This window comes from Crotalus tigris, unplaced genomic scaffold, assembly GCF_016545835.1.
Source record: "Crotalus tigris isolate CLP2741 ecotype Arizona unplaced genomic scaffold, ASM1654583v1 scf7180000024115.3125172, whole genome shotgun sequence".
Taxonomy (NCBI): Eukaryota; Metazoa; Chordata; class Lepidosauria; order Squamata; family Viperidae; genus Crotalus; species Crotalus tigris.
In genome coordinates, this window is record NW_024100392.1 from 1,695,344 (window position 1) to 1,721,762 (window position 26,419).

The 26,419-nt window shown below is 42.5% G+C and overlaps 1 protein-coding gene across 5 annotated transcripts; it reads left to right on the plus strand.

The window, feature by feature from the left end:
• Positions 1-49: 49 nt before the first annotated feature.
• NXPE3 (neurexophilin and PC-esterase domain family member 3) lies at positions 50-26,419 on the plus strand. 5 transcript variants are annotated; one of them, XM_039322450.1, is made up of 7 exons: positions 121-228; positions 3,763-3,847; positions 5,944-6,168; positions 19,018-19,769; positions 22,199-22,272; positions 23,282-23,488; positions 24,673-26,419. In XM_039322450.1, the coding sequence occupies exons 3-7, from the start codon at positions 6,076-6,078 to the stop codon at positions 25,272-25,274; spliced, it is 1,728 nt and encodes a 575-aa protein (XP_039178384.1). In that variant the 5' UTR covers positions 121-228; positions 3,763-3,847; positions 5,944-6,075; the 3' UTR covers positions 25,275-26,419. The 5 variants fall into 5 exon arrangements, with proteins under 5 accessions (XP_039178385.1, XP_039178383.1, XP_039178384.1 ...); XM_039322449.1 differs by lacking the exon at positions 3,763-3,847 and having other exon boundaries at positions 89-228; XM_039322451.1 differs by lacking the exons at positions 3,763-3,847; positions 5,944-6,168 and having other exon boundaries at positions 50-228.

Consider the following 26,419-nt stretch of genomic DNA (forward strand, 5'->3'; position numbering starts at 1 on the left):
CCACGCGGGTCTGTGCTTGCGCAATAACAGAGAACGGGCCAGCGGAAGGCGGAGCGAAAGCGGCCGATCCCCCTTTGCTGTTGGGGTCTTTGCCTTTTCAAGCCCTTCGGTCAACTATAAGCCAGATAAAAGGAAGTGGGCGAGACGAGGATGCGGATTTCGGCTCAGTCGTATGGAATTGCTGCAGAAGTAGGTTGTCTTGCTTCTCAGCTCTGCTTGAATGGCCTGGTAAGTGCGGCGCAGGATCGTAGCTGTGAATGAGCGGTTTTCTGTTCTCGGGGGAAGGGGAGGGGGGAATCCCATCGGATGAACGAGAAGGCCTTCCTGAACGATCGACCCATAATGACCCAAAGAGTGCGGGAAGCGACGGGTGGAGCACCTGCAGAGGAGCGACTTAGGATGTCTGTTAACGGTGCTATTGAAAACGCTCTTGCTTGCAAATTCTGTATAATATCTTTCGGATTTAACTGGGTGTTTTCACCTCAGTCATCAGCGAGGTAATCAGCTCCTCTCATTTGAGGCTCGTTGAAATGGTTCGATTCATGTTAGCTGGGGTAATTAAAAATGATGCAATGAAATTGAGGAATCTAAATTGGTGAACTTTATGACCGAACTGAGCTTGCCCGGTTTACTTTTTGCTGCAGTGACCACCTTAGACTTTTATCTTAACTGTTCGCTTAGGCTTCATGTGATGGCCTTCCACAGAAGGAGAACAGTTATGTACAGCTAGTCATTATGTTATATTGATTCTTTTGTTCTCAAATAGCTCAGAAGTCCAAATTATGGACTTAACATGAAATGGATTTCAGTGCAACCTTGGAGCATCTGAAATTAATTGTGCAGGAGAAAGGGGAAATGTTAGCCCCACTCTAAACTTGGGTTCTTCCCCCCCCCCCATTATTTCACCTTCTCGACATAATGTTTGATTTGGCCGGGACAAATATTTTCCAACTGTCCACAGGGAAATATAAAAAGATGTTTACTGTATAGAAGAATCTAAAATCTTGAGAATCGTTTCCATCCTAGTTGTATTTCATTTTTCTTTTACAGCTAAATTCTAGTTGCAAAAGACAAAACTCATAAAAACACAAGAACTTCCATGTCTTGTTTCCCATAGTAGCTTGCCATATGTCCCCAATATAATCACATGCAGAATGTTATGTGCTCCTGGCTACTTTCCTTCGTGACCAGATGCAAGCTTGCCTGACCAATATTCAGCCAAGACACAGTGAAGGCCTTTTGTTTTGTTTATTGCAATAAGCAGAAGAGACGCTTTAAAAGCTTGGTTCTCTTCAAAGTTTTAACCCAAAATATCTCCTTCTTTTATTCATCCCTATCATCGGCCGCTACAGCCCTTCTCTTTCCCCATTGGCTGAGGTACTATGAGGTTACACTCTTTCCGTCTGCTTATACATATTTCCCGATAACATATTAAATCATATTCACATATACAATAAGAATAAGAAAAATTAGACATTTAAATGGTTATTTTAAACTCAGTATATATTTATGTCCCCATTTTAAACAATAAGTTCTTTTCTTGCTTTTCAATTCAGTGTGCCTCTCTTCTTATCTTATTTGGCTTAGTTTCCTATTTTCCCCTTCAACCTGTCCTTCCTGGCTAGCCATTTCCTTTTAAAAACTATATATATATATATTATGGCTTCTCTTCTTCCTTTCTCAGACCCAGCTATTTTTGCCTATATGGTTTATCTTACTTCCTTTATTTTATCTCTTCCTGGCTCTCACCATTTGTATTTTATTCTTCTATTAAATTAGTTTCCATTGTATGGTAGGTTTAACTGACTCTGAAGATTTATCATATTGATGCATATTTATCAATCCCCCCTGTATTTCTGTATACTCTGATGAATCTTCATTTTTGGCTATATTAAATAACATAAATTGAATCTGTACATCTTCTCCAGAGATGTTTTTTGCTACTGACCCCAATATTTTGGTGCAAAATGAAATACAGTAGGGTAAACATTGGAGACAGACACAATACATAATACCTATCACAACTATTAACACTAGTCCTATAAATATTTGTTTTAACCACCCAAAATTGGGAAGCCAATTTGTTAACCAACTCCAATCACCCCACATATTTTCATACTTTTGTTCAGGAGCTTTGGCCACATTCCTGATTCCTTTTGCAATGTCCATCACTGCTTCATGATTATCATCTATCTGTAAACAACAGTTAGTGTAATTAAATTTTCCACATACTCCTCCTTCAGAAGCTAATATATAATCTAAAGTCATTCTATTTTGAATTACAGTTTCTCTAATTTGTCCTACCTCAGTAGCCAGTAATTCTAGAGCTGTAGCTGTTTGATTAGCTATTACTTCTACCACAGCTTGTAATCTTATTATTCCATTGATCAAAGTATATAGCCCTCTATATCCTCCTATGGTCCACCAATTCCAGGTGACTGGTTGTAATTCTTTTATTATTCTATTTGTGGACCATACACCCTTCCAACTCTGTTCTGGGGCTTTAGCTATTTCCCTCTTTCCCCTATATTTTTTATACGAGGGGATTTGTATTTCATTATCCTTTTCATTTTCTAATAAAAAGAATTCAGGTATCACTACCCCTGGATAGCAGATTCCAGTCCAATTTGGGGGCAATGCTCGATATGCTCTTGACCCACATATCCAGTATTTTCTTGCTGGCTGTCCCTTAGGAAAAGGTCCCTTCCAATTGCCATCCCATCCAACTGGTGCTATAGTCATATATTGTTCCTCCATGTGGCACAGGCATAGCCCACAAGGTTGTTCCTACACATCTAAATATTTTCCCTTCCTTTGTACATTTATCTGTAGGCCATTTATAAATGTTCCAATATTCAGTGAATCCTGCAGTTAATGTTCCATTTATATGTCTTCAACCCCAGATCCATTCTGTTAACTCCTTATTTAACTATCCCCTCCTTATTTTGCTTTCTGCATAAGCATCCCAATCTTAATCTATTTGCTGCATAAGAACATTGTTTTTTAGTGTACTTTGTTTTAAGTTGAGTACAGTTTACAGGGCCTGTTGTAAGTAGAATCTTGTCATATGTTTGAGTCCAAATACATTGACTTTTCCCCAACATTTGATGTCCTTTACTTCTATTTAAACAAAAGAAGCCAGTCGGAACATTACTTAACTCTCACATATGTCGGTTAGTATCAGTCCAATTGCTAGTGTAATCCTCAGCGCCAGGGAGAAGGAAATGTGGGCTCAAAGGAACTTCTCTCATAGGCCATTGAGCTATCAAAGGCCTGCCACACACCCAACATTTGGTTAAATTGAACACCTTATGCACTTGTTCTGCAAATTCCACAAACAAATTTTTACCTTCATTTCCCAGGTTCTGGTGTGTTATCTTCAGGAATATTAGAATTAGAATCCACCCCCTCATGATTATTACACAGTATCTTACACCCGTAAATTGATTCACAGTTACAACAATAACAATAATCACTAGCTATTACAGAGGTGACACATCTACCACCTAATTCTTACAATTTGTAAATCTACTTTTTCAGTTTCTAATGGTGTGACTTCTGTCTCAGTTATTGGTTTTACTTGTAACAAACCACTTTTATTTTTCTCATGAGACACCACCAACACTTTTGTTGTTCTGGGATCACCTTGAATTCTAATAGAGATGTTTGAAATAGATGGGGATTCTGTTCCATCACCCATTCAAGTTCTTTTAAATGTGGCTTTCAGTCCTTGTCCTGGAATAACTGTCCAACCTCTTTCAGGTCCAGTCACCACCTTTGCTCGTGTGTAGTGAGTCCAACCTTTTTCAGCTGTCTGGACAGCAGATTCAGTAGTCAGTAACACTAGGTAAGGACCTTCCCAGCTTGGTTGTAAAGGTTCTTCCTTCCATTTACGAATTAGCACCCACTGTCCCGACTGGATCTTATGGACTGGAAATTCCAAAGGAGCTGTTTGTGCCACCAAGCTTTCCTGTCGAAGAGAAGATAGAGACCCCAGTACTTGTTCCACATATCTTTTAATAAACAAATCAGATATTTCTGGTAGAATGCCCCCACCTTCTATCTTTGGCAATGGCAATCCAAACATCAATTCATAAGGTGATAATCCTACATTGGCCCTTGGTTTAGTTCTAATCCTAAATAGGGCCAATGGTAATACTTTGGTCCATGGCATCCTGGTTTCCAATATTAATTTTTTTAATTGATTTTTCAAAGTTTGATTTGCTTTTTCCACCCTTCCAGAACTAGAAGTGTGCCAAGCTGTGTGATGTTTCCACCTGATCCCCAAAGAGTCCATTATTATTTGTAACACCTTTGCAGTGAAATGTGTTCCTCTATCACTGTCAAATGCTTCCACAATACCATATCTTGGAAGTATAACATAAAGGAGTTGAAATCCACAAGTCATAAAAGAGCCAAGGTTGCCTATCCTGATCTAGATAAAAAGATAAACTGAATTACACAAAATGATTTATGACTGTATTATGTACAAATGATGAATGTGTTATTGTTAGCATGTTTAAGCTTTTATTGACATTTGAAACAGGAAAGAACAAGTTAAAGAGTACATGTTCAAATGGGCCAAGAATTTTGGTTATAATATACAAATGCACCAGATGGGAGAAGATATGACTAAAAGGACTGAAATATACATTATGTTTTAACTTAAGATAAAATTTTACAAAACAATATACACGGTTACTTCCAAACTATCTTGCAAGTGCATATAATGATACCAAGAATTTTGTAGACTAATATTAAGTTGAAACTAGATTTTTGTTGCTGATACACATGGATAGTCAACTAATCTGATTCTTATAAGAACATTGGCCCCCTGGCCATCTATAGTCTAGCAATCTGCTCTTACAGTGGCTGACAACTGCACAAGGAAAAGTACTAATTTCCCTGCAGATGTGTTTCAGTAGGAGTCACATTGCCATCAAGGCTAATAGCCATCGATCCCCATCACTTCCATCAACTGGCCCTATACTTTTTTGTAGCCAGCCAAGCTGGTAGCCAGCACCACATGTCATGATAGAAAATTCCAAATTACAGGTTGTGTGAAAACAAAGTTCCTTTGGTCTGTCCTGGTTTTTTCAAGATTGATTGAGTGATTATTCATTCACTCTCTCACTCACTCACACTCACTCACTCATTCATTCATTTCCTGCCTTTGTTATTTTTACAAATTACTCCAGGCAGTGAACATACCCAGTACACCTTCCTCCTCCTATTTTCCCCACAACAACCCTGTGAGGTGAGTTGGGCTGAGAGAGAGTGACTGGTCCAAAATCACCCAGCTGGCTTTCAAGATTAAGACAGGGCTTGAACTCATAGACAAGCTGGTAAGATCCTTGGGCAGGCCAGCAAGGAATGGGGACAGGTCCTGGGAAGCATGGGTAGGCCAACACAGATACTGGGGAGGGTGGGCCAGCAGGGAACATGGGCAGGTACTGGAGAGGGTGAACTGGCAGGAAATGTGAGCAAGCAGGTGCTGTGAGTGAGTATGTTACAGAGGATGGGTGGGTAGGTGGTACAATGGAGTATGGATCTTATATTCTGCAGTGGCTTCTTTGGGAGAAAGAGCAGCAAAAAAACAGACCAATAGAGTGGCTTGTGACCTTCCCTGCTGGATTCTCCATTGACTTTGCTTGCGGGAATCCAGAATGGAAGATCACAAATGGCAATCATGCAGCCTGCTGCAATGATGTACTTGAAAGGTCACAATCACATGAGTGTGGGTATGCTGTCAGTTAGAACTTAAAGAACTGGTTGTATATATCACTAGATCAGTGCCTTTGTAAGTTTGAAAGGTCATTGAAAGAATGATTACAGCTTGAGGACTACTTGTATATATTTTTTAATATTGTTGATTCTCAGATATAAACTTATTTTTATTAGCTGTATTCAAGGTCTAATAAAAAAATTTAAAATTCTTTACAGAAAATGATGATGTTACAGAAGCCTCTTGATGATACAGTATTTATGTGATGTTATGTAACAATGAAGTTGATACCTGTGGAATATGGGCAGCGTGGTAGCATCTTACGTAGATGAGAAAGAGATGAGGGGATCATGTGGCCTCATTGCTCCAAAACCCATATTTTGTGCTTCTTTCTGGCACTGTTGGTTATTTTGGCATTAGTCTACAACTTTTATCTACTAGAGGTAAGTTACTTAACCCTCCAAGAACTGGCCAAATAATTTGAATGTTCTTTTTTCTTACCATCCAGGTCTTCCCATGAGAGGTAGATAGTTTTCAGGGATTATAAATATATTGCTCTACGTTACTTATTGGAAAAATGCCATATCTTGACACATAAAGATAAAATATTTAACTAATCTATTTTTTATCTCTTTTGATGATTACAAGATCTTTGAACATTATGATTAGTTTTTCAATACTTTATAATGCTATGCGGTTTGCCTACTGCACACCCACCTTTAAGCCCAAACCACTAAGGAGGAAAACAAAGGTAAGGGTGTCAAAATGAATTAAAATCTTATTAGTTACAAGCAGCAGATGCCACCTGGCTAATTACATTAATAGATCTGAGCCTATTGGTCTCCTAATTTGAGCATATTGGACTTGTTGAGAAACTTCATTGCATAGAAAAGCAAGTCAGGAAAGTATAGCTTATTTAGTCCATCTCTCTGATCTGTGGGAGGAAGGGGAGAAAAAAACAGATCAGGACAGGACTACACATACTGATTATAATAGCAAACACGTGACAAAGACACTCTGCAAAGGTTGTAAATGTAGGCATTGGTTGCAAAGTTACTTTTTCATTATTGCTGTAACTTTGAATGATTGCTGCTTGAGGCAGTCACTAAGTGAGATCTACCTGTAATAAAATAAAACCTTTCATATAGTTCCATAAATATGGAATTGTTAGAGGCTTTCAAAAATGATTCTTATCAAATACCCAATAAACTAGCAGCACTGCCTTCAATGCAGTATTGACATAGTTGTACAAATTAGCAACAGGTTGGAAATCTTGAATGCAATGAATTTCTACTATGAATTTACAACAGATGTGATCAAAACCTAATGATACATAGATGGAGCTGGACCAACTTAATTATGAAATCTGCACAAGCCAAAGATAAACAAGGTTACGCTTAATGTCAGCTATTTGGAGTAAAACAATCTGTGAAGCAGCACTTAAAGCAGTACCTTAAAGGAGAGAATGTTCACGGGGTCAAGATGGCAAGAAGGGGTCAAGACCAATAAGCTGTCAGTGAGGCAGTGAATCTGAAGGAAAAGCAAAGTTGAGGTTATAAGAAATCCAAGATCTAAAAGATGCATTACCACAGTATTCACAAACAAGATACAGTTTGTGAGAAGTTGTTCTCCATCAGAATGGATGTAGAATCCACTCATTGGGTAATTTAATCCCTCCTGCTCAGACTAAGAACAAAAAAACTTTGCCACGCCTCCTTCTGGGTGTGACTTCCCAGTTTTTTCTTAGTCTCGAGCTCAGCTACACGCGTTTTGGAAAAGGCTCCTCAGCTAGCTTGCTTCTCTAATTGTTTTTTTGGATTTATCGTTGAATTTGGCTACTCTTAAATTCAAAATTGATCTAACTGGCTTTTGCTTCACAACTCAGAAGTTCTTGGAGATTGTGTGGGGGGGATAAGGACTCTGTCCTTGCTCCTCTGCAGCCCTTTGAGCTTTGAAAAAGGGGAGGCTGCAGGCTTTCGTTTGGAAGGGAGCTCCCTTCGACTATAGCCTCTTTGCAATCCCATCAATCAGCCAGACAAGGAGATTGTTTTGCCTGCACGGAGGCCTCCGGAGCACTATTTCTCACCTCGAGGCCTCGAGGGAGACTTTTCCTGACTCCGGATCGCAGCTGCTACTAATCGCAAGTGCTTGGGGACCTGGGGGAGGGGAGGAAACAAAAAAGTCAAGCCTTTTTTTTGTTTTACAGATTTTCCTTTTAAACAAACCCCAGAGTTTTCCCTCCTTGCTTCTCCAAGGGTTTTCAGGCCTAGCGGGCGCCATTTTGACTGCATGGCTTAGCGCGGCTGTTACTAAGAGGGCCCATGTGGCGGACGCCATTTTGGAGGCCTAATTAAATTTATTTACAACATCATTTGCAGTTATTCCTGCATTATCGCAGATTTGAATTTGTTGCCTGAGTACCCTGGTCTGTGAGCAGACCCATTCGGGGGGGGGGGATATTTGTGTACCACAGTGCTTGTGGTGCAGCTTGTGGGGGCTGCCCCAGGTGTGGGCCTTGGTTGCATTTGAGCAAGCCAAGGTGTTATTTTCTGGGCTTAAGGCCTAGAAAAGGAGGGCGAAGAGATCTTCTTTTTTGACCACCTGTTCTCAGTCAGTGACCTTTTGTCACAGGGCCTGCGCAGACAGCATTAGAACACTGGCTGCTCTTGCCATTGCTTTCTGTTCAGAGCGAGGATCGGTTTTCCATCTGCGTGTTGGTTCCCCCCAGATCTAGGTACAACTGCCTAGGAGTACCTAGATTGCAATGGCAGACAGTTCCTCGCCCCAGGCATCTCAGACTAGTGCCCCCCCCCCCCGCACAAGCAAAGCGCAGATCAGAGGAATTGGACGTGGGGGGGAAGAAAAAAGCTAAAACCAAACATTTGTCTTCTAAAGATACCTCCAAGTCAGCCGGGCGAGAGGCCACAAGGAGACACCTAGCACTGGAGAGAGAATTCTCCAAAGCACAAAGGCTCAGGTCCAGTGGGGCTGAAATGGTTTTCCCCGCCCCACTGGACGCCCCTTTGTCGGAACCTCAATTTGAATCATCGCAGGATGCCCCAAGGCCTTGTTCTCCTCAGGGGGAAACTGAGCAGGTTGGTCCTCCTCGTTCCTCCCCTTCACGGTCACACCACACAACTGAGAGCAGGCGTGCCTCAACGGAGGTTGGGGCCAGCTCCAGGGACCAAGGGGAAATGTGGTCCCAGGCTCAATTCCAGGCCTTTATGCACCATGCATTCAGGCAGTTTATGTCACCCACTGAAGGCAGACAGGTGCAGTCGCATCCTACTTCTCCCACTTTCATTCCCCCACCTCGGGCGGAGCGTGGCACTAGACCTAGCTCCGATGTTTCGGAAACCTTCTCACAATTAGGAGAGGAGGGTTCAGTGGAGCTAGGGGTAGCAGACACTCCTTTGTCTGAGGAGGAGGAACCTGAGCAGGTGACTTCTTCCGGTCTCTTTGATCCGTCCGTTTTTCGGTCTCTCCTCATAAAGGCCATTGACACGGTAAAACTTACCTCGGCCCAGGAGGAGGCACCATCTTCCTCGGCCAACCGGGAAGCAAACCCCTTGTTTGCGGAAAAGGTCAAGGAGGACCCGCAGATCCCATGTCCACTAGTCTTCAAGACTACGGTGGAAAAGCAGTGGGCTTCACTAGCTACCACGCCTTCCCAGAGCAGTTTGGACAAGAAACTTTACAATGTCTCTTCTTCCTTCGCTTCTCTTCTAGAAGTTCCATCTGTGGATGTTCCGCTGACTTCTCTGTTCTCCAATACAGCAGTTCCCGGAGACATGGCTGAATTCTTGAAGGCTGAGGACAAAAAGTTCAAGTTCTCCTTTCGTAGAGCTCACCAATCTTCAGCTTGGGCCATAAGGGTGGCAACCTCTTCCTCCTTCTTTGCACATTCAGCTATTATGTGGATGCAGGAACTCCAGGCGCTCATTCCGCCGGATCAGGTCAGAGCGCACCAAGCAATAGGCAAAGTCGTGGCAGCATCCGAATATATTGCGGACGCTTCCTTGCACTCAGCCAGATGTTCGGCCAGATCTATTGCTGCCTCAGTGGCTTCATGCAGGCTGCTCTGGTTGAAGCAATGGCACACTGATTTAAAGGCAAGGTGGCGCCTAGCAACATCTAAGTACAGTGGCACCCACCTTTTCGACCCAGTCCTAGAGCCTCACATTATTGAAGGCAAGGACAAGCGCAAGGTGATGGCCCATCCCTCCCAAAAATTGGATAGATGGCCCCAGCATGATTATCGTAGGCCAGCATTCCGTCCCAGTAGCTCCTGGGACTGGAGACAGCCCTTTCGGGCAGGGCAGTCCTGGGATTGGCCCAGAGACTCGTGATCCTATTCTTTCAGACAGGATTGCCAACAGGACCGCCAGTTTAGTGGAGCCAGGGGTCAATCCCAGACCAAGCGCCCCTTCAGGGGTTGGGCAGTCGTCCTTACAGGCGGTCCAAGTGACGCCAAGGAGGATTACCCCATTGGGGGTTGACTGGCACTGTTTTACGACATCTGGGAGAGCACAACCGCGGACGCTTGGGTCAGGGAGACAATAAGAAGGGGTCTCTCCCTAGAGTTTCGATCTTCTCCCCCAGATCGTTTCATACAGTGCCCGGTTTCAAACAATACTTCAAAAGCACAACTAGTCACGACAGCCATCGCACATTTATTAGAGATCAGAGCCATAGAAAGGGTTCCTCAGGACCAGATCGGGGAAGGGTTCTACTCCATCCTGTTTGTAGTTCCCAAAGCCTCAGGCAGTTGGAGGGCGATACTGGACCTAAAAGGTCTAAATTACTTCCTCACTTACAGGAAATTCAAGATGCAGACCCTAAAGTCCATCTTGGCAAGTATCAGGAAGAGGGATTTCCTTTCTTCCATCGACCTGACAGAGGCTTATCTACACATTCCGATCATCCAGGAACACCACAAGTTCCTGCGGTTCTGTTACGCACGCAGTCATTACCAGTACCGGGCCCTCCCGTTCGGCCTATCATCTGCCCCGAGGGTCTTTACAAAAGTCTTGGCCGTGCTGGCGGCTCATCTAAGAATGAAGCCCGTACGGGTACAGTGCTACCTAGACGACATACTGATATAGTCCAAATCTTTCCAATCAGGTCAGTCGGACCTGGCAATCACAATTCAAACATTCAGGATCACGGGTTTTCCATGAATTTCAAAAAGAGTCACACTACCCCCACAAGACGCCTGCTCCATCTGGGAGCATTGATAGATTCCAGCCTATGCAAGGTATATCTCTCCCAGGAGCGTCAAGTCAGCATTCGGAAGCTGGCTCAGCAGATCCGAAGGGAAAAGAGGGTACCACTGGTACAACTATCCCAACTCCTGGGGAAGATGGTCTCTTGCTTGGGCATCGTTCCATGGGCCAGGCTACACTTCAGGAACCTCCAGTGGTTCCTCCTTTCCTTTCAAAGACGCAAAGTCAGTGCCTCCAACAGGAAAGTCCCCATCACACTCTGACCTCCCTTCTATGTTGGACTTCGTCCGCCTTGAACAAAGGTACCCTTTTCAAGGAACCTCCCAGAATTACCCTTACCACAGATGCCAGTCTGTTTGGTTGGGGGGCACATCTTCAGAGCCACATAGCTCAGGGTCAGTGGTCCAGTTCGGACTTGACACACAACATAAATTGGCTGGAGCTCAGGGCCATCCACCTGGCTCTCCAAAGGTTTTCTCCCCTTGTGTCAGGGAAACACGTGTGTTGCCTCGTCTTGACCTCACAATCAACAGACACAGAGCCACCACGTTAGGAACGAAGAACTTCTACTTTATTTCAGCAAAATAACAATTTAAAGTCAGCACTGACAACCATTACAATCATGGTTCCTTTATACTTTTCACAAAGTCCCCGCCTAGCCCACACCCACGCTATCACCCATACGCCACCACCCTCTTCCGGACCGCCCATTTTCCCCTATATGGCCATCCATCCGATTGTACTGGTCTTCAGCTGCCGCCTCCCGACGCTTCCCGACGCTTCGGCGGCTTTCTGACGCTTCGGCAGCCTGTACTGTTTCACTTATTGTCGGCCTCATTCCGGTGTCCGCGCATGGGTACTAGGCAGTTTTAGCCTTTCCACCCATCTGCGCATGTGCTATACTATCCGGACCGCCGTCTGCGCATGTGCAGGTCCAGCGAGGCCAGCTGGCTGTCGGATCGGCTCCTGAGCATGCCCGACGATCAGCTGGATGTCGGGCAGTCGGGACGCCCGTCCAAGGAGTCGGGGCGTCTTCGGAAGAGGTAACCGGGATGGCTTCTGCTACGGCCCGATATACTGCCCCCCTTTACCAGGCCTCCCCCTGAAGAAAAGACAAGATATGTTAATTCGGTTCACCCACGTCCACCTTTCCGACCCCCACTGTGCTAATGGTTTTTGGCTTTCTGGGGTTTTGCACATGGAATCGTTTAACTAAACTAGGAGCCCATACATTATCGGCCCATACCCACGTAGCCTCAGACAAAGGGTAACCTTTCCATCTAATTAGATAATACAATTTATGTTGCCTAATACGGGAGTCCAGTATCTCTTGTACTCCATATTCGTCATCAATAACAGGGCCTGGTTCAGTTCCTTTCCGGTACATATATACTGGTTTTAGTAAACTGCAATGAAACACCGGATGTATTTTCCCTAACAGCCGAGGTAATTGTAATTGTACAGTAACCGGATTAATGATTTTAACAATTTTAAACGGTCCAATGTATTTAGGTCCCAACTTTCTACACGGAAAGTTTGGGTGAAAACCTTCCCTTGGGATAAATGGGTTAACATATCTTTCAACAAGGGTAAGGGATACATGTTTTCAGTACATACCGCATTCAATCCCCTAAAGTCCATGCAAAGCCTTAATCCACCATCTTTCCCTGAAATATCACAGGAGCCGCAATCCGAGACCGGGCTGGCTGTATAAAGCCGCGCGCCAAGTTTTTATCGATGTAACTCCTTAGTTCCTCCAATTCCTTGGGAGACATTGGATACATCCGGCGCTTTGGCAGTTTTGCCCCCGGTACGATATCTATTGCACAATCTGTAGGGCGATGTGGCGGCAACACATCACATTCCTGCTCACTAAACACGTCCCGTAGATCCTCATACTCTACCGGGAACAACCGTTTCCTTTCACTACCTTCCACTGCTACTTTGATCCTTTCCTTCCCAGGAAGTTTGGCATGTGACGGTGGCATACATGGTTTCTCACTACCATCCTCCGGAGGCTGGGGACCGATAGCTAATCTTATGCGGCGACATCCACCCGCCCACCATATGACCGGTTGCCATTTATCAAGCCAGGCCAATCCCAAGATCACCTCTTCGGTCATTGATGGAATCACAATAAAACATACTAATTCCCAATGATCCCTCATCTCTAACCGCACAAGTTCAGTCACTTGAGTCACCGGTGCCCCACCCAACAGTGATCCATCCACCTGTTCGAAATTGATAGGCCGAGATAGATCTTTCAATCGGAGCCCCAACGCATCCGTTTCCGACTTATTAGACAACGTGTGCAACCCGAATCTATCAACGCCTTGCATTCCATGCGTTGACCGGTCTTGCAATTTACCAGGAAGATTGGTATGGCGAATGGTACCACTGGACTACTTACCATGGGATCCTCTTCTGGATCCTCCTGATCGTACTTGGCAGGTATCACCTCTGGGGTTGAAACCGCCATTCCTGGCGAAGGTCCATAGGGTGTGCTGTCTTCATTTTGCCGCAAAGCCCTCAGTTGATTTGTACCCCTAAACGGAGTGACATCCTGCCTTCTCGCCGCCGGCCCAGACTGTCCTGAAGACACTCCCTTTCCTGGAGACATTGGACACTGGGCCACCCTATGACCCGGTTTATTGCATCGGAAACAGCAGAATATCCCCCTTGGCGCCACTGGTGGAACTGTTTGTACCGGAGCCCCCACAGCTTTAGGTTTACTGGCTGGTTGCTGTGTGGGTGCGGGGAGAGGGGAGGGTGCACCTGGACTGAGCTCCAGCAACCCAGCATAGAGTTCAGTAACTGCCCTATACAAATCGTGTAAACGGGCCGGAACCCCCCTCACCAGACAAGCCTGTCGTAGCTCCACATCTAGCCCATGTCGGAAGTGATGCACTAGCAACTTCTCAGGCCATGATCTTAGTTGGCCTGCCACACGCTGGAATTCCCTAATGAACTCCCGTACTGGTCTGCCCTCCTGTTTTAAGCATACAATTTCTGCCTCCGCTCTTTGAACCCTGGTAGGGTCCTCAAACCGTACCCTCAAGGCCTCAAGGAAAGAACCTATATCTGCCAACTCGCTGGCGTGATCTCCAAACAAATCCGCCGCCCAAGTAGCTGCCTCACCCTGCAAATTGGCAGTCACTGCTACCACTATGGCCCACTGTGAGGTGTAATGAGTTGCAAAGCGATCTAAATGATTCAAAACATGGCCTAAGAACATGGCCAATTTATCCGGATCGCCGTCAAACGTAATCCCAAGAGGGGGAGGGGTCCATGGCATACCCGTGGGCCACACTAAAGCCGGTTGGGCACCTTGTTGTCCCCCACTGGCAGCGGATTGTTGGCCGAGATCCCCAGACCCTAAGGGCAGAGAAATAGGGGTGGTACGACTAGCATACGTGGGTCCCATTCTCACACCTCCCTATCCCCCTTGTTCCTGCTGTGCTGCCGTCACCTGCAATCGTGGGCTAGCCAAACGGAATCCAGACGAACCAATAGGAGGCTGGGGAGCCACCCCTTGTTTGGGACGGAAACCTGTTTCCCCGAACCTATCCCTTAAAACATCAAGGGTGTATTGTCCAGGAGCAGTGGAGTAACTCCATTCGTCCTCCTCGTCACCAGTCACTCTCCTTTCCCTCCAAGCTGCATAAGAGTCTCTTTCGCCCACCGTAGGCTGCCGACCAGTGTCCAAACGTTGTAATGCCGGACTTAACCACCATTCCCCCACCTCAGTCGCTGCTGGCCTCTGTCTAGTCTCAGGACCCACATCCACTGCTGGCAGAAGAATCCGTTCCTTCGGGCGTACTACAGGACCCTCCACCACTGCAGCTGGTTCCACGAGCAAGCCCTGGTCCTCCACCTGTTCAGGAGCGTCTTCAGCCGGGACAGCGTCTTGCACCCCTTCTGCCATGCTGCCTCCCATCTGTCCCCAAGGGCCACTCTAATAAATGAATTTAAGGGAGTGCTGACTTACTGTTGCCTCGTCTTGACCTCACAATCAACAGACACAGAGCCACCACGTCAGGAACGAAGAACTTCTACTTTATTTCAGCAAAATAACAATTTAAAGTCAGCACTGACAACCATTACAATCATGGTTCCTTTATACTTTTCACAAAGTCCCCGCCTAGCCCACACCCACGCTATCACCCATGCACCACCACCCTCTTCCGGACCGCCCATTTTCCCCTATATGGCCATCCAATTGTACTGGTCTTCAGCTGCCGCTTCCCGACGCTTCGGCAGCTTCCCGACGCTTCGGCAGCCTGTACTGTTTCACTTATTGTCGTTGGCCTCATTCCGGTGTCCGCGCATAGGTACTAGGCAGTTTTAGCCTTTCCACCCATCTGCGCATGTGCTATACTATCCGGACCGCCGTCTGCGCATGTGCAGGTCCAGCGAGGCCAGCTGGCTGTCGGATCGGCTCCTGCGCATGCCCGCCGATCAGCTGGATGTCGGGCCGTCGGGACGCCCGTCCAAGGAGTCAGGGCGTCTTCGGAAGAGGTAACCGGGACGGCTTCTGCTACGGCCCGACAACGTGTTGGTCCTGACAGACAACATTGCGGCCAAGGCTCACGTAAACAAACAAGGGGGGACCCACTCTTGGTCACTCATGCAGGAAGCCCTGGCCATAGGACTTTGGGCAGAGTTCACTCTGAGTTCCATCAGAGCGGAACACATCTCGGGGGAGGTGAATCAACAGGCAGACTCCCTGAGCAGGGCCACAGTGGATCACTCAGAGTGGAAACTGGACTCAGGTCTGTTCAGGCAAATATCACACAGGTTCAGGCAGCCCATCTTAGATCTCTTCGCCTCCCCAAACAACGCTCAGCTCCCCAGGTTCTTTTCCCGGTTCCCATCGAGGGGGGCAGAGGGAACGGACGCTCTCTGGAGCAGATGGCCGGAGGGCGTACTTTATGCCTTCCCTCCTCTTCCGCTACTACAAGCAACTATCCGCAAGCTCCTCCAGGAGCAGGCGGAGCTGATCTTAGTTGCTCCATATTGGCCAAGACGCCCGTGGTTTGCCGACCTGGTGGACCTGTCACTCTCACCACCATGGAAGATTCCTCCGGACCGAGTTGCTCTCAGCCAGGGGAACCTCCATCATCCGGACCCGCAGTGGCTTCAATTAGCCGCTTGGCACTTGAGCGGGAGAGTCTAGCCAAACAGTTTTTCTCCTCTGGGGTTATCTCTGTCATCCAGGCCTCACGGCGTCCCTCGATCAACAGGATCTATGACGCCACTTGGAGAGGTTTCTGCTCTTGGTGTACCAAAAAGCGACTTTCGCCGCTTGCTGTCACCATTCCAGACATATTGGACTTCTTACTTGAGGGGTTAACTAGAGGTCTCTCAACCAGTACCATACGTCGGCAGTTAGCTGCCTTGTCGACGGTCCTCACCTGTGACAACCAAGTTTCCCTGTCTCAACATCCAGCAGTTAGTGCCTTTCTCAAGGGCGCGGCCAATGTAGGGACACCTACGGTTCATCGTTACCCATCCTGGGACCTGTCCAGGGTGTTACAGGCCTTAGTTTCTCCTCCATTCGAACCTCTGAGCACTTGCTCCTTTCACTTCCTTACACTGAAGGTGGCCTTCCTAGTGGCCATTATGTCAGCCAGGAGAATTTCAGAATTGGCTGCCTTATCGGTCAGGGAGGACTTATGCACATTCCATGAGGACAGAGTGGTCCTTAGGCTGGATCCTGCATTCATTCCTAAGGTCAGTACAGGGTTTCATCGTTCTCAGGACCTAGTCCTTCCTAACTTCTGTCCCAACCCTTCCCACCATCTGGAAAGACGGTGGCATATCTTGGACGTGCGCAGGGCCCTGCGCCATTACATTAAACGAACCTCGGTCTTCAGGAAATCTGAGGCATTATTCGTGTCCTTTCAGCCCTCTACCATGGGTCGGAAGGTCTCTTCCTCTACTATTGGTTGGTGGATTAGGGCGTGTATTTCCAGGGCTTATATTTCTCAGTCCCTTCACATATTACAGCTCACTCTACACGTAGTGCTGCTGCCTCAGCGGCCTGGTCTGCCCAGGCATCACTTGAGGAGATTTGCAGGGCAGCGACATGGTCCTCTCCCTCCTCATTCATAAAACATTACAGAATAGATCCGTTTGCAGCAGCGGAGGCTGCTTTCGGAAGGAGAGTCCTACAGCGGGTGGTTGGTTCTCAAGGGACACAAGCCTAGACTTCCCTCCCCGTGGGGACATGAGCAGCTTTGGTATGTCCCAATGAGTGGATTCTACATCCATTCTGATGGAGAAAAGAGCGTTGTCTTACCTGAACGCTTTTTCTCATCAGGATGGTGTAGAATCCACACCCACCCTGTTAGTGTTAGTCTAGGCATGCATGTTTTTGTTTGGAGCCTTGCGTCTGGATGCTTCGCCTCGAAAAAACTGGGAAGTCACACCCAGAAGGAGGCGTGGCAAAGTTTTTTTGTTCTTAGTCTGAGCAGGAGGGATTAAATTACCCAATGAGTGGATTCTACACCATCCTGATGAGAAAAGGCGTTCAGGTAAGACAACGCTCTTTTCTCAACGCTGTCCAAAGTAAGTAAGTGAGCACAGTAAATAAACTGTCAGGCCTCTGTGCAGTGGAAAGCTGAGACTTATTAGACAGTAGCTGCAGAGACTGTTTTCCTTTTGGAACTCACTTTCTGTTAGCTAGCCTTCTAAACCTGCAAAGTTCAGCTCTCTGGTCCTTGCTTTTCATTGAGATCAAGGCCAAGGGCTAAGTGCATATGGAAAAGGTCCTGTGAACTTGTTGGATCTGTAAAAATCAGAGAAGTCACTATTTCCAGTACTACTAGAATCTCGGGCAACAACACTGCTACAGTTTGATGCTTCTATCTTTACTTTCTGTTTCCCTCATCTGAAGACATGCCCCCTGGCAAGTCAATCATAATCAGTTTTGTTGACTGCATTTTCTATTTAATTTAGGCTAATGACTATTTTATGGAAGATACCAGCAGCTTATTCCATTATCCTTCCACTGCAACTCTTAATAATTAGCTTCATTACATTAGAAGAGCCTTCAGAATCTCCTTCAAATGTGTCTCTTTGCATGAAATTCTTTCAACTAATGTGCAGGTCGGCATACATTCTCTCTACTATAAGAATCAGTTAGCATTGCATTAGATCCTAAAAGAGTAGTGAGTTGGTGGCTGGATATTCAGAATATAAAGAAACATTACATTAAAAACCCACCATGCACACATTTTTGTCAAATTATCAAGTACCATTTGCTGCTAAAATATTGCTTTACGTCATCTAATTTTGGTGAAGAACAAAACCAAAAGTTATATGATGTTTGCAATGAATCCATGAAGAGTTGGCTAAGTAGGCCCCTGCAGGATCCTAAGCCTTTCCCCCATAATTTATATTGGCAACCTCCCATACTTCTAGGGACAGCCTATTAGGTAAACCTCATCAACTACTCATGCCTAGGTGTTAAATTGCTAGGAAATAAATGAAGTGATGACCTTCTTCACCTACTTTTCTTCCTTTTATGTGGAGTAAGCAAGCAGGAAATCTTGTACTAAGGTTAAACACTTTTCAGAATAAAAGAACTCAAGTCTTTTATAGACAATAAGGTTAAGGGATTAGAAAAAAGCTAAAAGAAAAAATAGACAGTGGCAGGGGTAGAGGAAAATAACAATTTTGCGATTGTTTCAGCGGCTCTTCCCCAATCAGATATATACACACAACAAATGCAGACAAGGACAATAATAACTAAGCATTTTTAATCAGCTCTGAAAAGAAAAGACACTAATTCTCTCTTAATTAATATAATAAAAGTATTAAAATTGAGTGGTGTAATGATATGTTAAATACTATGGAAAAAGCATTTACATAACTAAGCCTGTAATCCCACATAACATATAACATTCTTTTATAACTAATGGAATAGATAAGAACAATTTGGGTTGCGTGATATTTCTTACTGACCATTTTGATATTATACTGCTGCAAAGTGTAATAAAATAAATATAGTAGATATGATTCTGTTGCTACAATTCTTGTTGAAAGAGTTTCTTTCTTTTGTAGAATCTCAATACCACAGGTTTAAAGTGGTTGGTAGAAGAGAATGAATCACAACCCTCATTGCCTACAACTAGAACACGCAGAAAGCTGTACTGTGGTTATGAGCATCAGGTTTTGTCCAAGATTGAACAAGAGGAAGAAGAATCTTTATTTGTTGCTCTACATTGGCCCAAACCTCCTGAGAACAAAGTCCCCTTTGTAAGGAGTACTGACCCTTTACATAGCAACTTTATGATACTAAATAATCATGCAAATTTCAAAGTTGGTGATCAGCTGGAGGTGCTTGTCCATATGAAGGATTATGAAGGAAACTCAAAGCAATATGGTGGTGACTACCTTCAGTCAAGAATTCATTCTGCAGATCTGAGAGCAGGAGCCATTGGAAGAACTGTAGATTATCAGAATGGATCATACATAATTTTTTTCACTTTACTTTGGCCAGGGGAGGTCACAGTATCTGTGTCCTTGGTTCATCCTAGTGAAGGAATCCAACTCCTTCAACGCTTACAGGAAGAAAACCCAGACAGGGCCTATTTTAAAAGCTTATTCAAATCAGGAAGGATTTCAGAAGTTACTATATGCAATGTGTGTTTGCCTGGGGACATGCCAGTCTGTAACTTTACAGATAGCTATACTGGGGAACCATGGTTTTGTTATAAGCCAAGAAGACTCTCCTGTGCTACTAGAATCAACCATTTTAAAGGGGGATATAAAAGAGGCCTTTTAACTTCAGAAGAGAGTAACTTTTTTCAAAGGTACTTGCTTTCTTAGATTGTATGTTTAATGTTTGTTTTGTATAGATTAATGTTATTTTGGCTCTTTTCTTTTTAAAATGTGGGATGGTGAAAAACTCTTCTTGAATGCATTTTACTAGGCTGAAATTAATCTTTTAAATAAATGTCAAACAAGCAAAATATCTATATAGTTCTGCTATAATCTTTTTAATTTGCTGAATAGTATAAGAGTGGGCATTTTAGTGCCACATTTATGGCTCATAATGTTCATCAACTATATTAACTTAGGGCTTGGTAGCAATAAAACCTGGCTCTTCAGATAACAGCTTTATATTCAGGAACTTCTTTATAATAGGAACTTCACAGACACAACCCAGTTAAATAAACTGTTTTATTGTAAATAATAAGTTGTATATGCTCAAACGATGACTACCATACTGCAAAACACAGAGATATTATGCCCCATATCTGTACACTAGGATTTAAATATTAAACCTTTTCCTTTTATTTTTTGATTCAGAAGACTTTGGGCCTTTCATTTCTCATCCCTGACAGTCAGAAACATCTGCTTAATACTTAATTAATAGTACTGTTGGGCCTAAGCACCTCTGGTTTTCATTTTGCATGTTCAGTCTTTTTATTTTGTGTTACTAGGAAATTATTGGGTTTTCTCCCCAAATTGGTTAAAATAATCTATTTCTAAAAATCCAAATATTTTTGTATTTGAAACTAACCCTAACCACTATCCCTAGTTTTAAATAAATCTACCCAAGATGCTTTGTAGACACACATTTTCCTGCAGACATTTCTTTTTAATACAGTAGTGGCAAAAATTGTGGAAACCTTTTGGGAAAAGTGTATTTTTCAGGTTTGATGGCTAATAACACCACTTTTTTTGGAGTAGTACCATAAAATTATATATCAATAGAAAGATAATTTAATCAAGAATGTGATGCAACATAGTTTGTTCAATTATCTGTATTGTATTCTATGAAAAGTTATAGCCAAATAACCAGAAAAAGGAAGCACAACTTGCTTAGGTTGATACCATGTAGCTTTTCATCATCTGATTGTAGCCAATGAGCATGCATGTTTAGAGAGCCAATCAGGTGTCATCTTGTTTTGCAATGAGCCAATCAGATCACAGTAGGATTCAGTTATTGATGTCATGTATTGAAGTTGAGAGGAAGACATTTGTCAGTGTTATGTGATCGCTATCAAGTTGGTTGAGTTTTTTTTTCTTTCATTTAGTGAGCTTGTAAAACGTAATAAAATTAAAGTAATGGTGCAAAAAGTTAACTGGTTGTCCAGAAAGCGATGTAAAATAGTATTATTAAGTGAACAAGGCTACAGTTATAAAGAAATTAGAAGAAAGATTGGTGGAAACTTAACCAAAGGTGGCATTTCTACTGTATACTTTTCCCAAAAGGTTTCCACAATTTTGGCCACTACTGTATATTATATAACATAAAGCTAGTATACGTGTTTTAGAAAAATAACAAACATTTTTTGTTCCTTTCAGAAATTTTTATTTTTAAATGCATCTTTCATGACTTTTTTTTTTTTTTTTTTTTTTTTTTTTTTTTTTTTTGTAAAAAGAAACATTACCATGTTTCCCCAAAAATAAGACCTGGTCTTATTTTTATTTTTTATTTTTTGCCTCCAAAAGAGGCACCAGATCTTATTTTTGGAAGATGTCGTGTGTGTCAATCCGGAGCTTGGTTCTTTCCTGAAGGCCTCTGACAGTGAAATGGAGGCCAGGGGCGCTGTGTGCATCAATCCGTAGTTCCATTCTCAGCTGCAGAGGCATTTGCTGAAGGCCTCTGACCGCGAAATGGAAACTAGGGACGATGTGCATGAGCGGTAGCAAGTGGCTGTAGAAGAAGTGGGCTGGGAAGGCAGGTATCGGCATGGGAGGCTTGGCTGCAACAGTAAACGGGGTGCAGGGCACATGGGGTAGCTCCATCCCCCCCACCCCACCCCTACCTTGATTTTTAGGCATGCACCTCACCTAAGTGCTTGTTTTTGGGATAGGGCTTATATTCGGGGAAACACAATATTAGTTGATCTTGTTGATGAGCCTCACAGTAATGTGAACAATAAATCATACTGGTAATAAATATATTTAGCAAGGAAAAATACAGTGGAATGTAATTAAGTTAGATAAGTCCTCCTTTAATTCAATTTGCTTTGATATGATTTGTATTTTTCAACATGAACTTTGAATATGGAGTTTTCCAGTTATGATTAGTAAAGGCATTTCATGTAACTATTGCTGTCATCCAGGAAGAAATCTCTGTAGTCCTGTTCATATTGAGAAGACTTAACCATCTCAGTGACAGAATGGTGTTCAAGTTAAAATGCAATCTGTTTTTAAATATGTAGTGGTAAACAAATGTGACTTTTTGTATTCATATTTTTTAAAAATATATATTTTTCCCTTATTTTAGTGGTGTAAATATAAAAATACCAATACCTTCCATCGGGCCTGATACTGTGATTGTAAGACCTTTGGGGCATGCAGGTAAAGTAAATGTTTGAAAGTTTTGTTTTATACTGTTTCAACTTGTTCTTATGAACTGCAATCATCAACAGTGTTTCAGTATCGTATGAGAAACTGCTGAAGAGTTATGGAAGAGTTCTATTATTGTATTTAAATTATTGAAAAATATTACTTAACCATTATGTATTTAAGGAGGAGAAATTCTTCATGTTTTCTATCTTGCTTATTCTGCCGAAGCCATAACCCTGTTGAAATGGACAATTGGCATGTCCTGGCATGTATGTGGAATCGCTCACAGACAATTAAAAATATATATTTTCCTTCACAGCAGCCATATAGCAGTTGTGTGAACCCAAGGGAAGATTCCAACAATGCTAACTATGCACCGTTGTGTTGGATATTATATCTGAATCAAATTTATCCCTTTGAATTCAGATCTCTGGACCTTCCCATTAATGTGATAGTGTAGGGCACTATTATAATGCTTTTACTACAAATGGTTGAGAATGTAGTATATTTATAGATAAAATTGTTTGAATGTTAGAAGAGGCTCAGAGTTGTTTTATTATGAATAGGCAGAAAAATAAATAAGTAAATAAATACGGATAAGATTTCAAAAAGTGCATTTTTAAAAATTCTGTTATATCATCTTTAAACATATCAAAGATGGCCAACTGAAAATAATTGAATTGTAATTAGCAATTAGATTAAACATAAATAATGTTGCATTTATCATTTGTTGGGTTTTGGTTTTTTTTTTTTTTTGCTAAAACTGACTCATATTTTAGGTATTTTATGACTTACATTTATGAAGGAAAACATACAGTAAATTCATCTGGCATGTTGCTTTGAAAATGTATATTTAAAATATGTGTCTGTCAACTGGCTATCTGGCTTGCTTGCTTGCTTGCTTATTTGTTTGTTTGTTGCAATCACAAGACTCAGTGGAATTTTCCATATAGATGAACATGTATAATTTTAAGGCATGCCTCTTTATTTCTATTCATTAATTCAAAATTTTCTCCTTCAGAAATGGAAAGTCTAGAAAGATCTCACAGCTCTGATGTATTTCCTTCTGGTTATTATTATCAAGATGAATGGCAACAAAGGACGCAGTTGATTCGACATTTTAATAAGTCATCAGATATTACTGAATGTTTACAGGGAAAACTTATTTACTTGTTTGGAGACTCTACAATCAGACAGTGGTTTGAATATCTGACAGCATTTGTTCCAGGTATATTCAAATTGATTCCCTCTAAAAGAAATTCTCCCATAAATAATTTTGTTATAAGAGCACAGTATTTTACCGGTGTTTATCATTTTGTTACCAATTTTGTTTGGTTGATATGCATGTTATTTTTTTAATTTTGAGAGAAAAATTGAAATGAAATCCCAAACTTGATTTTTTCCAGTATTTTTTTCACTATAAGAATATCCCATTATTAGACTATCTGGCACTACCAACAGAAGTTAGTGATAATAGGAAACCTAAGTCTAAAGCTTTTATACTAAAATGTGGCCTTTTGCTTAATTTCAGAACTCCCTGACAAGAAATTAAAGTCTTGTCAAGAGAGCCCTGCCGTTTTGGGGCAGTTTGCTATGTGTGTGGAGCTAGCAAGAAAGAAGGAAGTTGTAGTTGTGGCCCATCAACCTTTGACCGCTATCATTTAGCATGCGATCCCAAAAGTCTCACCCATGAGAAGAAAAGCTATCCCACATGCTCCAATGAAGAGAGCAGCTGTTCCACTGAATAAAAAGGAAGGGGTCTCCAGTGAAGCTGACAGCAGATATAATAGGTGGATTTACAGTTCTTTGTAAAGAATCTACTACACATCCCAGCTGCCAAAATCCGATGGCTATTAAATGGCTGCAGGAAATAGGACAGTAGACCTTCGAAGGAAATTCTGCTGGTTGACTTCTCTATAGTAGAGCAGAACTGACAGCGAAGGGTAGACTGCTACACTACTGTTCATAAAAAAATGCAGTGCATTTGAAGCAAAGGGGGGCTCAAAGAGAACTCCCTGAATTCAAAGAGAACTCCTTGAATTTGACAAGGGATATAAAGAGAGGGCCAATTCAGATGATTAAGACATTAAAGTTTTTTCTTCCAAAGGAGTATAGTTATTTTGGGGATTATATATTGTTATAGGACAGGAAGACCTGGAGGAACGTTGTCCATGGGGTCGCGATGGGTCGGATACGACTTCGCAATTAACAATAACAATATTGTTATATTTTTTTCATTTCTTTGAAATGGTTAGTTGAATTTGCAAGGTTAAGCCTAGCATTTATTTGTTCTTTGGATGATTTTTCAGAAGGCATAATCCTAAGACTAAATTAGTTTTGTCTTACTAATACTTCTAGGTAGTGATAGAGTTATGGCATACAATGATTTAGTAATTCTTTTTTTTTTAACAGATCTTGTGGAAATAAACCTGGGAAGTCCTAAGAAAGTTGGTCCTCTCATGGCTGTGGACTTAAGGCATAACATCTTACTAAATTTTCGTTGCCATGGCCCTCCCATTCGTTTTTTCACAGTTTTTAGCAGTGAGCTGCATTATATTGCCAATGAATTGAATCGTATTGTTGGTGGGAAGAACACTGTGATAGCCATAACTATTTGGTCTCACCTTAGCACTTTTCCTATAGAAGTATACATCAGGAGATTGAGAAATATTCGCAGGGCAGTTGTTCGGCTATTGGATCGGAGCCCCAAAACTTATATAATTATCAAAACTGCCAATGTTCGAGAACTTGACCCAGAAGTTAGCCTTTTCAACAGTGACTGGTATTCCTATCAGCTTGACACAATAATGAGGAAGATGTTCTCAGGAATTGGGGTGTTCTTTGTGGATGCTTGGGAGATGTCACTGGCTCACCATTTGCCACATAAATTACATCCACAAGATGCTATTGTCAAAAATCAGTTAGATGCTTTCTTGTCTTTTATATGCCCACTGAAAACACATTACAGTTTCTTAACTGATATACATAATCAAATATGGTCTATATTGGTATAATTTAGTATTCTGCACTTGTAAATGAAACATTGCGGATTTATTGTCATAATTTGCATCTCATCTAATCAATTTGCACAATAGCATGCACATTTATATTTTTTGGTGGCAGGGATATTTCTGTATGTGTATTATGTTTCCACACACACACCCCTACCTTTTTATAATGCATGTATTTGTGTATTCAGTTTCTATGCTTCACTTGTACAAAGTATTTTTTTTTTTAACTAGGGCTAAGCACACGTCAGATATTATTGAGAAAAAGTGCTTTGGAACTTAGGTGAACACAGATCCTCTTCCATGTTCATTAAAACAGCCATGTCTGCCATGCCAGAAAAAATAGTGCTAATTAATCACCTCAAGAATAAAAGGGAACAACTTTCTGTTTTTCATATAGGCCTCAGTTTCTTGTCTGATTACTACAGAGGTAAAGCTAGAACAAAAACAAAAAATAACGGGCATTCTCTTAAAGGTTTTGTAAGAATTTTGGTAAGGACCAGATGCAATAAAGGCAGACATTAAAGTTATTTTTTCATCACTGTTGTAACTGTGAATAGTCTCTATGCAAGACAATCGCTAAAGGAGGACTACCTGTATTAAAATCACAACAAAAATTGTGACAAATGATAAAGGCATCCAAAGATTAAGAAACATTGCAATATTTGTCCAATACTTTACCTTTAAAGTTAACTTTAATCCTTTGCATAAGCTGTTACATGCTTCTTTCTTTGAGGGTGGGACTTATTGGCCATTGTTTCTGTGTAAGATTTCATAAGTAGGAACCTTATCAGCCAAAAAGAAGCAATCATATTTGACCCATGCTATATTGTATTGTTCTTGATCCTAATTTTCATACCAAAAAATAAATAATGCTCTCAAAAGTATGGGAATTAATTTTTGTTCCTCATTTTAAATACTTTAAAAATTCCAGATATCCAATTCGTGATTGTTTATTTTCAAGTCAGAGGAGTGCTAAAGATCCTCATAAATCAGACTAAAGCTTTCATATTGCAATGTGAAGGGCAATCCTCAATTTACAACCATTCATTTAGTGAACGTTTGAAGTTACAGTGGCACTGAAAAAAGTGACTTGTGATCATTTTTCACACTTAACGACCGTTGCAGCATCCCCATGGTCATGTGATCAA

Bases quoted from the DNA above. Each gene is read 5' to 3' on its own strand.
- NXPE3 (XM_039322448.1), top strand. From the start codon at position 8,719: ATGGTTTTCCCCGCCCCACTGGACGCCCCTTTGTCGGAACCTCAATTT. The intron at 9,682-19,017 runs GTCAGAGCGCAC...TTTCTTTTGTAG, and splicing joins CGCTCATTCCGCCGGATCAG to AATCTCAATACCACAGGTTT. The intron at 23,489-24,672 runs GTATATTCAAAT...TTTTTTTAACAG, and splicing joins TCTGACAGCATTTGTTCCAG to ATCTTGTGGAAATAAACCTG.